Genomic DNA, 15,792 nt, shown 5'->3' with positions numbered 1-15,792 from the left:
GTCAAATTTGCTACATGCATGGAAGCCAGCATTCATTCTGTTCGTTGGACTTTTTGACGTTTAGAGAGAAGGTATCGGTGTGGTGTATTAATTACCTATAATAAGCTACACCTTGCCTTCATCTCGCATATTTTTCGTCTATGCTCACCTTCTCTTGATCCTCACTACCATCAACGCTATTCACCATGGCCGAGTATGTTGATTTCTCTTTCCTTCTCTTCTCTTGCCTTTCCTTCATTGCGTTCAATGAATTCAAGTCGCTAATTTTTATGGTCAGTTTAATCGCCTTCCACACATATTATTCACGTCATAGTTTCCTTTCACCTTCCACCATGATTTCACGACCAAACAACCATAGACGATCGCTCTCGTCCGGCAATCGAACACCATCCCCCGATCGGGCCGTTACAAGGGCCAAGTCGACGGATGGGTTGTCCAGATTCAAATCCGAGAAGCCAACACCGGCTGTCCGGTCGACAAGCGTAGGGAATTTTACCGACAGCGGTTTTAGCACGCTGAAGGACCCAAGACTTTCAGCTCCAATGGAAGAGTCAGAGGAGTCATCACCGGCCTCTCATCACCCTGACCTGAACGATGAGGTCGCCGCGTTGAGTGTCAAGCTTGTTCAGGCTATCAACAACCAAACTACCCTCGATGACAACCTTGTCGCTGCCCGCCAGGAACTGGAACAGGCACAGACCATGGTCCAGACATTGGAGCTCGAAAATGAAAAGTATCGGCGAGACATCGACCAGGAAGTGTTGATCAGGAAAGCCGATTCGGACCAGGAGATTTCCCGCTTACAAGAGGCTCTGGCAGAAGAGAAAGCACAACGGGCAGCCATCGAAAAGGGCAAAAAGACCATCGAGCAAGAGCTTGAGACTCTTACTGCTGCTCTCTTTGAGGAAGCTAATAAGGTAACTTTACTCTTGGCCCTCCCACGCTATTTTGAATATCCAACTTACTTATCTAGATGGTTGCTGCTGCTAAACTCGAACGAGAAGAAGTCGAAAAAAAGAATGAGCAACTCCGTGCTCAGGTCAAAGACACCGAATCCCTCCTTGCGTCGCATCAAGATCAACTAGCAGAATTGAAAGCTGTCATGCAGGGCATGAACCTTGCGAAGGATGACACCGATACTCGCACGATCGCCTCCACCGCCCCCTCGTCACCAGCTGCACGCCGTCAGTCACTGCAAGGGATGGTTAAGAAGAACCAGGTAGCTGCACAGCCTCTGGACCAAGATCTACCCGCACAACCGATAGAGGACATCTTACCGGGTCCCTCTACTAGCTTCCCGCATTTGGTCAAGACTGTGTGCCGGACGGACCATCAAGCATTTGAGGATTTTCGTGACCTATTTCACGTGCCGCAGTCAAGACCTCCCAGCCGGGCGCCTAGCGGATCGTACAGTGGTCTAAATGTGATGAGCTTCGCCAACTTTGGCAGTGGAAGTTTTGGGTCAACGTCTTCGTCGCCATCCAAATCGCAAACTCATTCTCCCAGTGGGAGTATGTCTTCTCCACAGCCCGGTAGTTCGCACTCTCTATTGAAGGAAAAGCGGTTCTACAAGAGGGCTCTCGTTGAGGATATTGAACCAACTCTCAGACTTGATCTCGCTCCAGGAATTTCATGGCTTACGCGACGTACGGTTATAAATGGTATTTGTGAGGGCAGCTTGTTAGTAGAGCCGATGCCACCAACAGGGAGGGACCCATGTGCAATGTGTGGCGAGCGCAGGGCTGCACCTGAATACCAACGGTGCCACCGTTTCCGAACATCTGATAGCGAGGCCGCTCAGCGATATCCATTGTGTTCTCTCTGTCTGGAGAGGACGCGGTCATGTTGTGAATTTACTGGATACCTGCGTCTTATCCTTGACGGACATGTCCGGGCCGGCGATTCCGAAGAGGAAAAGGATGCTTGGGAGGAAACTATTCGTCTACGGGAGAGGATGTTCTGGTCTCGCGTTGGCGCTGGCGTTGTTCCCTTGCATTCCCACGCTTCTGTGAATGGCTTGACCGGTGCGCAAGTTGATGGTCTTCAACCGTCAATACTTGAGAGTATCGGCGTGCAGACCGATGCAGAAAATGATTACCACGAATATTACAATGATGACAGCGACTACGACAGAGCGTCTGTGTACGAGGACCCCTTCGTATCCGCTGGCTCAGCATCTCCTGCAAGCACTGCATATTCGGCCATCAACACCGATCAGCCGGAACCGCTAGATTTGGGGCAAGAGGTCTATGAGCCTAACATTGAGCAAGTAACGGTCTCTGCCACCATTCAATCTCCAAAGTCTGGAGAAAGTGATGCACCAATTAAACAATTAACGACGCAAACTGTCGAGCCGGTTATCGAAAAAGAGACCGCTTGAACTAGGGATGATGGACAATGGTCCGCCCCACGCAGATGATGAATCCTGGCGTTCATGATGATTCTTATTTTTCGCGCTTCGGCCTCTCATTTTTTCGCTTTACAAAACTTTATACCATTCTATTCTCAACATGCCCACTCTAATAATCCTTTCCGGTCCACGTTGCTTTCACGTTCCTTTCGATTCGGTTCTCGATTCCCCTTCTTTTCGAGCAGCGGCATGTTTCATGTATTATTACGGTTTATCCTTATAACCTGTATAATATGGGTTTTCTTTTAATTATCTGGTGAGGTTCTCACATTGGGTTTGTTTGCAATGGCCGCATTTGATACTGTGGACTTCTCTGGCAGCTCTTTGGTGTTTCTGCTTGTTTATCATGCATGGCCATCGTCAATGATACTCTGGGTTTTTATTAATCATTTATACCTGCCACGGATTGATTCCGGTGTGCATAAAATGGATGCATTCTTCTGCTTGAAGTGGCTATGACTATTATTAGAACTTAATGTACATAATACTTAATAAAATTAACGTACATGGATCATCTAAATGTATCAAGCCTAGTCTATTCGAGAAAAAATAAAGCACAGTTAGACTAAGGATTTTAGTCTGATCGTTAAGAAGATCAACACGCACTCCCTGGAGCAGCAGGCGTGGAGGATGCCACTTGATAAAGCACACAATACCTATACCCCTTCGAAAATGAACAGTTATCACCACCACTACTCGTAGACTTGCCCATGCTGCTGCTGCTGTTACTACTTTTAAGCGATGCATCCCATCACAGGATTTGCTGCAAGCTGACATCCCAGAAAACAGTCGCAACCTGGCACTGAGAAACCCCATCATAGCCGTATTGGAGATCTTTTCCCTTCACGTAGAGGGTACAGCTTCCCGAATTTTTGGAGCTAAAAGGATGGCGTCCACATCGAATATGGCGGAGTATATAGCGTCTGGGAGACTGGTGTAGGCTATTTTTGAGGTGGATGAAGTACTCATGGTGTAGGCTGATGGGGCTCATTGAAGTAACGCTCTTGGTATTGACCTCAGGATTGAGGGCGAAAAAGTCCTATTGAGAAATTCCGAAATTTTTCATGAATATATTGTAATCTTCGCCCGGAGTAATCTGATAATATTGACCACATCATGTCATGGTATTGGCTGCAACATCCATTGGCACAGCAGCTGCTGGTAAGTCACCGCACTCGAAGTGTCTGCGGTGGTCGTAGGTGCCACATATTTCTGCCCGGGTTTATTCACGCAGATTTAAAAGCCAATTATACGGTTGTTGCGACTACACAGCAGTGATTCTGTGGGAATTAGCCACGAATTTGCAGGCATCTTCTTAGCAGTGTAGATACTGCACTTGTTTTTGATGCAGAGCGTACCGTTTGGGGGGAAAGTCGGCACAGTAGGCAGGGAGGTCATTGTCCATGAGGAGCTGCATTGTAGCCACGCCTTGGGACAGTGAGATAGAGTCATATGAGTCACCTTTTCTGGGTGTGTACTTTGTCCCGCTGCACGTTGGTGTTGGTGTTGCTGGTGCTGAGGACGGCTTGGTCCGTGTGGCAGTCGAGTTGCTATCAAACGGTCAGCATGGAAATGAAGTAATCCAGCGGAGACTCTCTTGCGGTGCTGCAGATCGTAAAGTTGGCTTTGGTCTCAGAGGATACCTTGAAAAATGGCAGGAAGACGTATAGCTCTGGTAAACCCCTTAGAAATACAAAGAAGCCATCGCCATATGGAAACTAGGCCGTGTTCCATAGCTTAAGCAGGGAACATGGGTTGCAGTTTTTGCCACCCACAGACCCATTGACAGAAGAAAAAGTCAGATCGTCAAGAATTATATTGAAGTGTTGGCCGTTGTCTATCAAGCAGGCTTGGCTGAAGTTGAAGTTCAGCTGAGAAGCAATAGAAGAGACCAGTACTATTTACCCGTAATCATCAGCATAGGCCACACCGTTGCAAGCAGCTTTGATTTTGTCTTCCCATGGCTGATAACAATCGCTTTGGCAATATGAAATGAGCAGTATAATCAGCAAGAGCAATGCTTTCTTCAGAACAACTAGCACAACCTTTGTCTCCTGCACGCGCTATCGTCGGCATTGGTGGAAATGGTGGGTACAACAATAGACAATTAACGATCCACGAGGCTGCGAGGCTGTGAGACATTCTATTCAAGTCCACTTTACACGAACAATCGACTATACTCGAAGAGACTGAATGCTGTATCCAAAATGCAAGCCTGCGTGCACAATGGCATTCTCATTTCCTGGAAGGTCTGCTCTCCAGCGTCATTCGTTTTAATCAATATGACTCGAAGAGGTGCTCATTCGTTATTACTCTTTTTTCCTGCTTGGTTTTTGACCATTAATGCCGCCGAAGATGCTATTTCCAACGTTCTTTCTTGTCTGTCAGCCTTGGTAACGGGCGACTCATACGGTTGCAGTGGAACCACTCCTTGCAGTAACGGTGCCTGCTGCGGAAAGTCAAGCTTCTGTGGCTTTGGTGACAAGTATTGTGGCACCACGGGCAAGCCTCCCAACGATGACTGTTGGAGCAATTACGATGCCCATGCCAAGTATGGAAATGCCATGCCTGCGGGCAATACTTGTTGTCCCTTGAATGTTTGCTGTAGCCAGTAAGGCTTCTGTGGTACTACATCTGAGTTTTGCGGTACTAGCTGTCAGACCACTGATTCCTTCACCAATGCCGCCGGGAGTTCGCAGTTGGGGTCCGCGGACGATGTAGTGCTATTGGATTAATAACCATCTTGCAAAGGTTGAGCAGATAACTGCGAACTGGTTTCCCATGGCCGAGACAACACTTAGGCAGTACTACGCCCCAGACCAAAAAAAAGCTGGTACGCAGGTGAGCTGTCGAAATACTGTGACGCCGGGCTACGATGTGAAAGCTCGGGGCTTAGTCAATCAGCACATGGCAGGAGGGGTCTGGCCTCCGCTGGAAGCATGAGATTCCCTCGGTCACCGAACTTCCAGGCCGTACAACAAGGAAAAGAAAGCCAGTACAGTATAGACCGAACTGCCCAAGCTGCCTGGAAAGCTGTTCCTGACCTAGTTGGTCGGCGTTTGGCTCAACACGAATATGTCGATCATCAAGGCAACCCGGTGGTTCTTGGAAAATACATTTCTGATGATTTCACCCGTCCAGAGAATAAAGCAGGTTCTATAATGTAGATATAGAGTTCTATTCCCCTTCAGGGGGAATGATTATGGCAAAATTGATGAGTATCTTTCTGAATCCGATTCGTCTCGGATGCCAAAATTCGAGATCTACTCCTATCGCCCGCGCAATGCTCTGACATGAGTTGAGCACCAGGGGCATAGAATTACATATTGCGAGCGTCTTTATGTTGAAGTAAAAACGGCAGGGCAATCTACAGAGGTAACTCCCCCGTTGATTCCTATGGCTAAGAAGCTCCCTGAGCGTCGTGATCGTGTGGGATTCTGCATCTTCCTCCTTGCTTCTGAGGGTTTCTGGACAGGCTTCATCAGAATACAACGCAAAGCTTGTGGTACTGGGCCGCAATGGATTTACTTTGGCCTCAGAGCCCCCTGTGGTGTTCCAGATATTCCCATGGTTGAGTGCCTGTATGACTACGAAATTCGCCCCGAGGTCTGGGAGCTTGAGGTCATTTTTAAGATCTACCCAAAACGTCTAGACTCTGACGTTATGGAAACTATCCCTAATGTCATGAACTCCGATCGTAATTACGAGCTCGATTATGGACTGAACGACGGATGAAGGGCAGCCAACGCCATCGCCATCTGATGATGCCCGCCATACCATGGATGCCTTGACGCAGCAGATACAAAGCCTGTTCCTGGATTCATTTTATCTCACTCAAGGTTCCAGGGCCAAGACAGTGGCAATCAATAATAAGGCTCCAGGTTCTTCAGAGGGTTATGATCTTCAGGACACTGTCTATGCCCCGTTTTGGGTAATATCCAGGACCCTACGGAGCTCCTAGGAACCGTTGCGCACCTCTTCACTGCAAGAATTATCGTCCACCTCCCTGCCAACAAAACAGCCTATTTCCAGTTTTACGTGCCAGGCTCTTCGGGGTCATCCGTCTTTCCTGAACACGCTCAATCTTTGCAAGACCCGCGGTTTGCTTTGGGTGTTGTACAGACCATGGACACTTCGCTGTGTGGGCGAGTGCTTCCTCTCTGTCCTGAGGATTGGCCTTGTGGAATGCTTGGCCCCTGCAGGTTGTTCGCAGTTATGCTCGACCGGCCATCCTTTACCGCCGAACCAGGTGTGTTGTTTATCAAAGTCATCTCTGACTACCCGCCAGATGGCGATGACGATGAGCTTTGATGGAGGTTGAGCGCAGTGCAGGGATGCCTGAAGTAACAAGGAAGTTGAAAATGCTAGCTGTGGAAGAGCACCAAGCTGGTTTTGTCGACACTCGTAAGGCCCTGTCACCGGAAGAACATAGTGCAGTGTGTTTTGCAGCTTTGGAGTCATATAGGGCACGCCAGGGTCGTCTTAGGCAGGGTGGTAATTGGCAACCCTAACATTGAAAAATTAATTTCCGAAACCCATAAAAATGAGCAGTTTTCAACACAGCCCATCGTCATCCCCCAGAATTACCTGAATAATGATTTATTCACCAGCTCGCAACCAGGAACGTAAGTTCACTAGCACAAGGTCAGTTGATTTATTCGTCTACATAGTTCGGATATGCACATAAAATGGTAAACACGAATGTGCTTTAGATGCACAATACAAGGCATATGGAGCAGGGATGCCCAGATACTAAATCGGACAGACTCGAGTTATCTGAAATTTCAAGGAAATCAATTGAAATGGACTAGAAGTACACCAGTCTAGCCATACGCCAATCCCATAAAACAGATTAGTGATATCAGGACATATATAATACAGAAAACAAATCCAAACTCCAAAAGACAACCAAAACAGAAAAAAAAACATAACAAAATCGCGTTAAATACATGAAGAAATCGGAAAGGCATCAATCCATTTCTCTCATACACTCATCCCATTCAGTTCTGGCTGTCATCACCATCTCCTTTGTCACCATTGCCACCACCGAAGTTAAGGGTATCAGGAAGGTTAACGGTAGGATTAAACTCGAAGTTGGTGTGGTGGTGAGTACGGCCGCGTCCACCGCGAGGGTCCCGGCGGGTAAGGCTGCTGTCATCGTTGCTGTTGTCGCCATCACCGTTGTCCTGGGTGGGGTCGAAGTTGAAGGTAGGGTTCAACCCGATATGATGGTGGTGATGGCGTCCCCTGCTGCCACGGGGGTCCCTGCGGACAAGGTCACCGTTGTTCTCCTCCGGATTCTGCTCTTGCTCTTGTTCCTGGGTGGGGTCGGAGAGGTTTATTTCGGGGTTGATGGAGACCTCATGGCCGGGCTCGTTGTCAGGCCCGTTGTCGGGCTGATTGTCGGGCTTTTTGGGGTGGTAAGAAGGGGTAGGGTGAGAGTGAGCAGAGGAAGAAGCGTAGTTGGAGGGAGTAGGTTGGGCGTACTGGGTGGTGGCGGGCTTAGGAGTCGACTTGGCGGTGTTGCTAGGCTCGTTGTTGTTGGGCTTGGGGGTGTTGCTGGGCTTATTTTCGGACTGGATAGGCTTGTTAGGCTTGTTGGTGGGATTGCTGGGTCTGCTATGCTTCTCACGCTTAGAAAGGTCGCGGCGAGCGGGAGCGGGAGGGGCCTCTTCTCCGGGGTTCTCAGGGTTCTCAGGGTTTTCCTGTTCCTGAGCGGGGTCCTGCGTAGGGTCCGATTGCGTGGGATCGGAAAAGTTGATCTCAGGGTTGAATTCGATGTTGTGAAAGGGGCCGCTAGGCTCGTCCGGCTCAATGGGGTTGTTATACTCAGCGGACTGGCTGGGTTGAGCGGACTGACTGGGCTGAGCAGGCTGGTTCGTTTGAGCCGGCTTGTTAGGTTGACTGGCTTGGGGATGGGCAGATTTGCTTGGCTGAGCAGACTGGCTGGGGGGGCCCGGCTTGTTGGTAGTCGGCTGGCTAGGGTGAGGAGTATTGGATGGCTTAGGAATATTCTGAGGCTTTGGGCTGGGCCTGTCGCGGCTGTTGTTGCTGTTGCCATTGTTGCTGTTATTGTTGTTGTTGTTGTTGTTGTTGTTGTTGTTGTTGTTGTTGTTGTTGTTGTTGCGATCACGGCCCTTACCCCGGCGCTCAATATCACCATTCATGTCAACGCCATTCACCTCGTGCGTAAACCCTTGGGTGCTCGTGGGTAACACTGTATCGAGTGTTAGTTATCGAAAGTCTCGAACCAAAAACTCAACCACCCGAAATAAAAAAACTTACCGGCATTCTCATCCCGCTTTACTGCTTCAGCTTCAGGTGTCTGGATCGGAGTCCCAATTCGATAGTGAATGCTCGAATGAGCCAAATTCTGTCCATTGGGAGGGATAGCGGCGCCAGAGGCACCTTGAAAGCCGGAAATGGCAGCGGCAAGAACGAAGAGCGAAGCAGATGCACGCATTGTGACGATAAAAAGGACAAAGCTGTATCAAGGTTTGTTTTATTTTGGTTATTGTAGAATTCTCTAGTTGCTTTGTTGTTTTGTTGACGATTATGATGAAGCTAGATGGAAGGACTTAAGACCTCTATTTATGTCCTTTCTGATCGTGTCATTTCGGCAAGTTGAGGTCGGCAAGGCTATTTTCTCTATCCGGCCCCATTGTCACCTGCCTTCTCTGTGTATAGAAAAGCCCGATTTGGTGGAGCATGATATGAAAACCACGAGCCAGAGTCTTCCAAGGCATATCTTGATTGTAAATCATGGGCCAAATGCATGTGGTTTGTGTCACAACCTGGCTTCTCTCGTATCGTATCTAGGGTTCTAGTTAGTTGTATTTCGAGACAGGACACTTACCCTAAGTGTCTTCCAAGCACTCATATGCTCAATGACCATCCAGGTCCTCTGTATATCACGTCGAAGGTATATCGCCCCCTCCAGGCTCCGTAAGATAATCAACAAGTAGAAACGGTAAAGGTAACGAATAGAGAAACAAGGCCAACCGAGCACGTATGCTGGGTTGTTGGTTAAGTGCGGACGAGTCAGAAACTAGAAGGTAACCAATACTTGATTAACTAGATTGATTGCGAAGAACTAAACTGAGTACATGAATGAGTGTCCTTATATATCTTCCGTTCTCCTACCATTCTGTATACCATCTAGGGTAGATAGATGGTAGCATATACCATTCCGTATACCATTTATGGTAGATAAATGGTAGGGGATCACGTGACTGATCCTTTGGGTTATCAGCTGGAATCCCTGTTCCTTCTGTATTTCCATTATTCCTTGTAACCCAATGATTCTGCCTTGTCTCCCCGCATAGTCACGTGAGACTGATGTGGCTAGGTCTGTAACAGTTAGTACATGGTACTATCTCCACAGGCGGTTGAAAAAAGTATCTTACGCTGTAATCCTCTGAAAGCCTAGCTTGACAGGAATATGTTTTGGCCCCAGGCCAGAGCCTCAAGCTCTCGATCGACAGGGCCATTTACCGTGGCGATTCTAATCAATCTAATCTATTAGGTTAAGATTGCAGGGTGGTGTGGTTATTTCAGAATCACACGGTTTCCTTAATGCACTATGTAAAGTACCATTGATTTAGCTACAGCAAATAAATTAATTCGCCTTATGGTCATCAATTACCCCTGAAATTCTAGTAACAATAAGTGAAATACGCCCGATCGTCTGAACCGCCACGCCACGAAAATAAAGTACCGAACTATACCATAAATCGTTTAGCTCCCGTGGCAGTAGTTTAACCATTCTGTCGGAACATATATGTACCAATCACATGTTTCAAATTGTTCCATAACAGCGGAACAGGCCCCATACTCGGATTACTTTTCCGGATTCATTTGCGTCGATTTATCTGAATCACACACTGAACTCGAGCAAATTCCCGGCAAAATCTCTGGCAAAAAATCGGTTTGGGTATTCAAATCCAGACGGGCCTTTATTGTCAGTATATTTGCAAATCGAGGACTACAACGGGGGTTGAATACGTACCAGAAATTTTCTCCCCCGGCTTATCAACATGCATTGGAGCCGCAGCATCTCCCTTCAAATGGTGCTCCCAGAGACGCTGTCGCAACGCCTGTAGTGATTCCATCGATTCGATGCGAAAACACGGGTGTCGTGGCGAATCGGACTCATTCGTGCCGAACGCGACGTGGATTTGTTGTGGTTTGGGGTCATCTGTCAAGTTGAACCTGTATGTTGCATATATATATTTATCAGGTATTGTCATAGTTTCTCTTAAGGGTTGGCGCGTACCAGGCAATGGTGCCTTTCTGGCGCTCGGGAACCGGCGCAGCATAAAGACCGAGTGTTTCTCCGTAGAACGTGTAGGCTTGGTCCAAGGTCCCCTGCGGGACAAGCAGGTTGATGTGTGCAAGGCCGGTGATCATCTTGCAATATAGTAGTACTTTGTAGCTGATAATAATGTGGTTGACTTGATTTGTGGTGGTAGTTAGACACATCTATATATTTGTGTGCCCCGCCTGCCCCGCACCGATATTTATGGAATCCTTGAGAAACTTTAAACAGTCTCTTCGCAATTGCCCGTCTGATTCACTGGACACAAAAGAGGAATGGGAAAATTATCCCGCTCAAATATCATAACGGATAATGTGGATTGAATGCCGACGGGAAAGGGATTCCGGTATACCGAGAACTCAGATGCCGAGAATGATTTGCATGTAATCTATGCCTCCGCCTATTAACTGCTATCACCAAGCCGCGGCCTCCGGTGTTGTTTGCTGATTTTAACATCATCATGCGAATTTAAAAATCCATCATGCACTCAACTGCTTTGATCGGAAGATGGTTTGAACTTTAGAAGACCCTTTTTATCCTAGATCAGAAATCTCTTGGATTTCCTAGCCACGTCCCTCAAGAACAACCGCTTTTGTTCTCCCCAGGCACTTCAAAGCGTGCCTTTTGGATGTCCAACCTGACAACTTGGACAACAATCGGTCGATGTTAAAGTACACGTACTTCCAGTCCAGTGCATTCGAACCCAGGAACTTGGAACAGACCGATACGCGGCTTTTACGTCTCATTTACGAATGTGCTTATTTCAAGCTTCTATATCGCTTTCTAACAACGCACTTCCGAGAATTGAGCAATGTCCTTCAATAAACAAACGTTAGCCATGACTAAAAGAGAATATGTGCATTGCGTGCATAATTTATGCTATGCCCACCTTGTGCAAGTTTCTCCGATCCGGCTCGCGCCATCCCCGATTTGTAATCCAACGTATAACACCACGAAAACACCCTGCAACTTATTTCAATAAGCCAGATGTCTTCAACATGACTTGTACGCGTGAATCGGATAACCATGACGATGGCAGACAAGCAAAACGGCCCCGGTTGCAAACAGGTCGAGGGCGTGCTTCAAATTCAGGCCGAGGGCGTGGCCGGCGTGTCCGAGTTCCAACCGATCCTCCGCCAGCAGAAAATCAAGGAGAGCATACAATTCCTATACAGGCACAAAGTAATGATACCGGCAACACCCCAGCACTAGCTATGCCGGAACCTATATCTGTAGACTTAACGCGCTACAAAACTTGGAGAGGTAAGCAATCATCAAGTGCCCGGGTTTACCGGGTATTAACATGAGCCATTTAGGAGCGGGAAGTCCACACGACAACATTTGTTTTGAATGCTATCAGCCACTTAATCTGATACCCTGCGACACATGTAAAAGGTCGTACCATGACTTCTGCAAACCAAAGGATAGTTTCTTGCGCGAAGATGATGCGCATTCATGGTATTGCCCTGTTTGTGTGGATCGTGGTTGGCATTTGGCCCCTCCTGCAATAACACCACCAGCTTCGCCCCGTACGGGGACGCCAAATACTACTGCAATTAATCTTGCGTCCCATGCTCCAACAAGGGCAAATAGCGAAGCAGTGCACCATGAAGACATGGCAAACAGAGCCCAACGAACCACTGCACCAAGGGAATTGACTGCACCTTCTGCACCTTCTGCACCACGAAAATCTCGATTCAACACCCTGCCTGAGGAAGTAGACTCTGCGTTATGGGTTGTGTATCGTGAATTGGAAAGTGTACCCTTGCTCCGACAGAATATATCCGACCTTCAATTCCAGCTATCTTCTCTACGGCAAGAACTGAGTATACGGCGGAATGAATTAGCTTTAACCAAAAGAGTCGTCGAAAAGGGGCGTGCTGCAGAGATCGAGCTGCAAAAATATCGGGAAGAAGCTGTGAACAGACAGGCTAGTACCGAGGATACTGAGGCTACGAGGGCAAGGAATCGAGAACTGGAATCAGAATTGAAGAATACACGAAACGAGCTGGAATATGCCAACAAGACACTGCAGAGCTGGAAGCAGAAATTGTCGAAATTGATTGATGATTAATTTCCTACTATCAGTCCAACGTACACTACTCTACCGCGTCACCATCCTACAGAGTTTGAGCCAACCCTCTTGGGAGTTTACGCCAGCAAATCTAAGATATAGGCCCTAGAGTCACAAAATCCGAAGCATACTAACCAGCTTCTTTCATGCATGGTCAGTTATGCAAACTGAGCAGTAACTTCAACTGCACAGCTGCCAAGGATGAATACCGAATGGAAAGGCCGAAACAATAGCGGGTGTCCACCGTTTGATTGAGTGGCCCTTTTCAATCCAGTCTGAAGTTCTCGGGACGGGCGAGTCCATGAGAACAGGTCCTGGAAACGCATCCTGTGACTTGAATATCTGTTCTATATGTGCCTTCCTGGGCACATATGGCGTTCACGCGAGTGAGCTATTTTCATTAAGCGACTTGAGTCGATCACCTAATGCTAGGATATGGTTACCATTGGAGTGATTCTATATAACAACAACAACTGCAAGATTTTATTTTTTAATACTTTAATAACGAGCTATGCTTTCACTTTGAGCTTGAACCCCGTCTTCGCAATCATACATGCCATGCCTGCCAAAGCATCTATCAAAATCGAAGTTGCCGAAAATAGCTGTGCATAGAGATACACGCCGTCATCTTTCTGAATCAAAGCACCCTCAATAGCAGGCCCAGTCAAAGAAGCCACACCAACCATACTCAGAATCATCCCCAGCCGCGTACCCGTCCTCTCAATACTTGGGGTCATCGTCGTTGCCGTAGCCGGGAAAAGTGACTGCAACGCCGCTGCAATGACCCCATGAACAACAGCAAACACTTATATCCCTGCCGCTCTAGTGATGGCCGTCCAGCAGTAGGCGAGAAGACTGGCTGCGAAACTCAGTGGTATCAATATGTTCAGCATACCCGTGACCCGGTCCCCGATGATACCGGGAAGAATTCGACCGACGACGCCAACATCGTTGAGTACCATGGTAAAATTCAGGGAGCTAGACACGCCGATGCGATCACGGACAAATGTGTCTAGGTAGGAGAAGGCGAAATATAGCCCTCAGAAATTGAAAAACATGCTCGTCGTGAAGAAAATGAAGGGGACCTCTTTGAAGGCGCTCCAGTCGATAACAGGCCCTGAGGTTCGAGGAGGGCGATATGGTTTGAATAATAGGATACATGGGATTTGTGTTGTAAGCATAATAAATCCCATGGCACGGACTGTCCAAAGGAATCCGATCGCGTCTTGGTATAGGAGTCTACCACCGACAACAGGATAGATCAAACCCCCGACAGCTGCACCAGCCATAGCGATCCCAACAGCCAATGCACGATTCCGGCTAAAGTAAGACGACGTAACTGACAAACCAGAGCAAAAAGTACACCCATTTCCTAAGCCCATACACACCGCTTGTGCGAGCATAAGTTGCCAATGTCTTGCAAAGGCTCATCATGAAAACACCAACCAGTTGAAACAGAACCCCCAGAGCAAACACCGGTCGGAAGCATCCCGCATCTGTGAGATGACCGACGAATATTCCAACGAAAAAGAGCAGGGCGACCTGTACACCTCCAATCCAGGCTTGGAGGCCACCGTCGGGAGGTGCTTTGGGTTTATGGTTTTCGTGGGCGTTGTGTTCGTCGGAGGATAGGAAATCTGAGGACTCTTGGATTTGTTTCATGCTGTGACTTGTATATTGCAATTCAATTTTTTGGAAGCAGACAATTTGAATGAAGAAGCAGTTAGGCTTTGCTTCAAAAAAAAAAAAAAAAAAAAAAAAAAAAATCACTCGCAGATGTGTTCTGAACGTACACCATTTGTTTTTGGAAACCCTAAGTTACTGTCACCTAATTTGTAATCATGTCAACGACGCCGATTGGTTCGACGTTCAAGCCGCTTCCGGTGCAAATTTGTCATCAAAAAGCCACGGAAATTGATAATCAACCAAAAGCGATGCCCGATGGATTCCGCGGATATTGATGTCTCGTAGATGACAAATTGGTCTGTCTGGGAATGTCCTACGAGATGCAGTACCGCTAAATTTGTAATCAAGTTGGCGTCACCGTTTTCTACCACTTGGCGTTGAATTGATAATCAATCCAAGTAACCCTAAGACCACATAAATCTATCATGTCTTCCGTCAAATCCTACGTATGCGCTCTGAAACGAGAAGATTAACTTGCAAGCAGGACTATATCTATTATGTCTCAGCCGAGGCCAACGCTACCATGCCCCTTCCATTGCGAATAGCCATTGTCCTGATCGATCCCTACAACGACTTCCTCCACCCAGACGGTAAAGCTACTTCCGCCCTCAAAGATCTCGAGAAAAACAACACTGTCAGCATCTTAAAGTCTTAGTCACCGCCGCCCGATTCCACCGTATTCCAATCTACTACGGTATCCACCAGCAGTGGACGGAGAACAGCTTCAATGGCTGGCGCCATATGTCTCCGAATATTGTGAGGCAGGGGAAGAGACAGCTCTTCGAGGAAGGGAGCTTTGGAGCGAGGATCCTAAATAAATTGTTGTCGAGGGCATGCCGGCCTTCTCTACTGGCCTTCACAAAGAACACCGATTTGTCATCAACAATTTGCGGAGATACAGCCGAGCTCTCTGTAATCTCCATGCTACAACAAGTCAACAAGTAGCCAGGGATACTGCTCGCTACCGTTTCTATTAAGCAAATTGCCTTAGGCAAATGGCGCCATGCTCTGCTCATTGTTTCCGTAGTGGACAGCCCACGTGACATCCATATTTGGAAACAAAACATCATGAGACCCGGAACTGCCCTGACCCGACAAAGAATCCTGCAGGAGTAATGCTGAAGCCTCCGCAAAGATCAGCCAAAGGAGGACGAATAAGAGCCAAATGAAACTAATCTGATATCAAGTTCAAGACGGAAATAGAAACGATGCGAGGGTACCTGCGAACTAGGATTGAGCCTTCTGTGCGTTTGTGCCTGCGTCAGGGGGTTGCCTTCGTTCCTCTTCCCTCTATTTTATTTAAAT

At 47.6% G+C, this 15,792-nt stretch overlaps 6 protein-coding genes across 6 annotated transcripts; 3 read left to right on the top strand and 3 right to left on the bottom strand.

Annotated features, from left to right (window-relative positions):
- Nucleotides 1-269: 269 nt before the first annotated feature.
- On the top strand, nucleotides 270-2,380 carry EURHEDRAFT_453482 (guanine nucleotide exchange factor SEC2; the record flags this gene model as incomplete). The annotated part of the gene is made up of 2 exons (XM_040784120.1): nucleotides 270-917; nucleotides 974-2,380. The coding sequence occupies 2 exons, from the start codon at nucleotides 270-272 to the stop codon at nucleotides 2,378-2,380; spliced, it is 2,055 nt and encodes a 684-aa protein (XP_040639886.1).
- A 3,426-nt stretch (nucleotides 2,381-5,806) lies between these two features.
- Nucleotides 5,807-6,145, top strand: EURHEDRAFT_376718 (uncharacterized protein; the record flags this gene model as incomplete). Its single annotated transcript, XM_040778887.1, has 1 exon — nucleotides 5,807-6,145. One exon carries the CDS (start codon nucleotides 5,807-5,809, stop codon nucleotides 6,143-6,145), a length of 339 nt encoding a protein of 112 aa, XP_040639885.1.
- Nucleotides 6,146-7,410: 1,265 nt separating this feature from the next.
- Nucleotides 7,411-8,873, bottom strand: EURHEDRAFT_376717 (uncharacterized protein; the record flags this gene model as incomplete). Its single annotated transcript, XM_040778886.1, has 2 exons — nucleotides 7,411-8,627; nucleotides 8,696-8,873. 2 exons carry the CDS (start codon nucleotides 8,871-8,873, stop codon nucleotides 7,411-7,413), a joined length of 1,395 nt encoding a protein of 464 aa, XP_040639884.1.
- Nucleotides 8,874-10,286: 1,413 nt separating this feature from the next.
- On the bottom strand, nucleotides 10,287-10,819 carry EURHEDRAFT_514602 (putative glyoxalase family protein; the record flags this gene model as incomplete). Its single annotated transcript, XM_040786282.1, has 3 exons — nucleotides 10,287-10,363; nucleotides 10,419-10,621; nucleotides 10,686-10,819. 3 exons carry the CDS (start codon nucleotides 10,817-10,819, stop codon nucleotides 10,287-10,289), a joined length of 414 nt encoding a protein of 137 aa, XP_040639883.1.
- A 906-nt stretch (nucleotides 10,820-11,725) lies between these two features.
- Nucleotides 11,726-12,801, top strand: EURHEDRAFT_453707 (uncharacterized protein; the record flags this gene model as incomplete). Its single annotated transcript, XM_040784144.1, has 2 exons — nucleotides 11,726-11,990; nucleotides 12,044-12,801. The coding sequence occupies 2 exons, from the start codon at nucleotides 11,726-11,728 to the stop codon at nucleotides 12,799-12,801; spliced, it is 1,023 nt and encodes a 340-aa protein (XP_040639882.1).
- Nucleotides 12,802-13,310: 509 nt separating this feature from the next.
- EURHEDRAFT_530159 (MFS general substrate transporter) lies at nucleotides 13,311-14,463 on the bottom strand (the record flags this gene model as incomplete). The annotated part of the gene is made up of 4 exons (XM_040787139.1): nucleotides 13,311-13,606; nucleotides 13,658-13,779; nucleotides 13,858-14,217; nucleotides 14,258-14,463. The coding sequence occupies 4 exons, from the start codon at nucleotides 14,461-14,463 to the stop codon at nucleotides 13,311-13,313; spliced, it is 984 nt and encodes a 327-aa protein (XP_040639881.1).
- Between the last annotated feature and the right edge of the window lie 1,329 nt (nucleotides 14,464-15,792).

This window comes from Aspergillus ruber (assembly GCF_000600275.1).
Source record: "Aspergillus ruber CBS 135680 unplaced genomic scaffold scaffold00009, whole genome shotgun sequence".
Lineage (NCBI taxonomy): Eukaryota > Fungi > Ascomycota > Eurotiomycetes > Eurotiales > Aspergillaceae > Aspergillus > Aspergillus ruber.
This window is presented reverse-complemented; position numbering and strand designations above follow the sequence as displayed.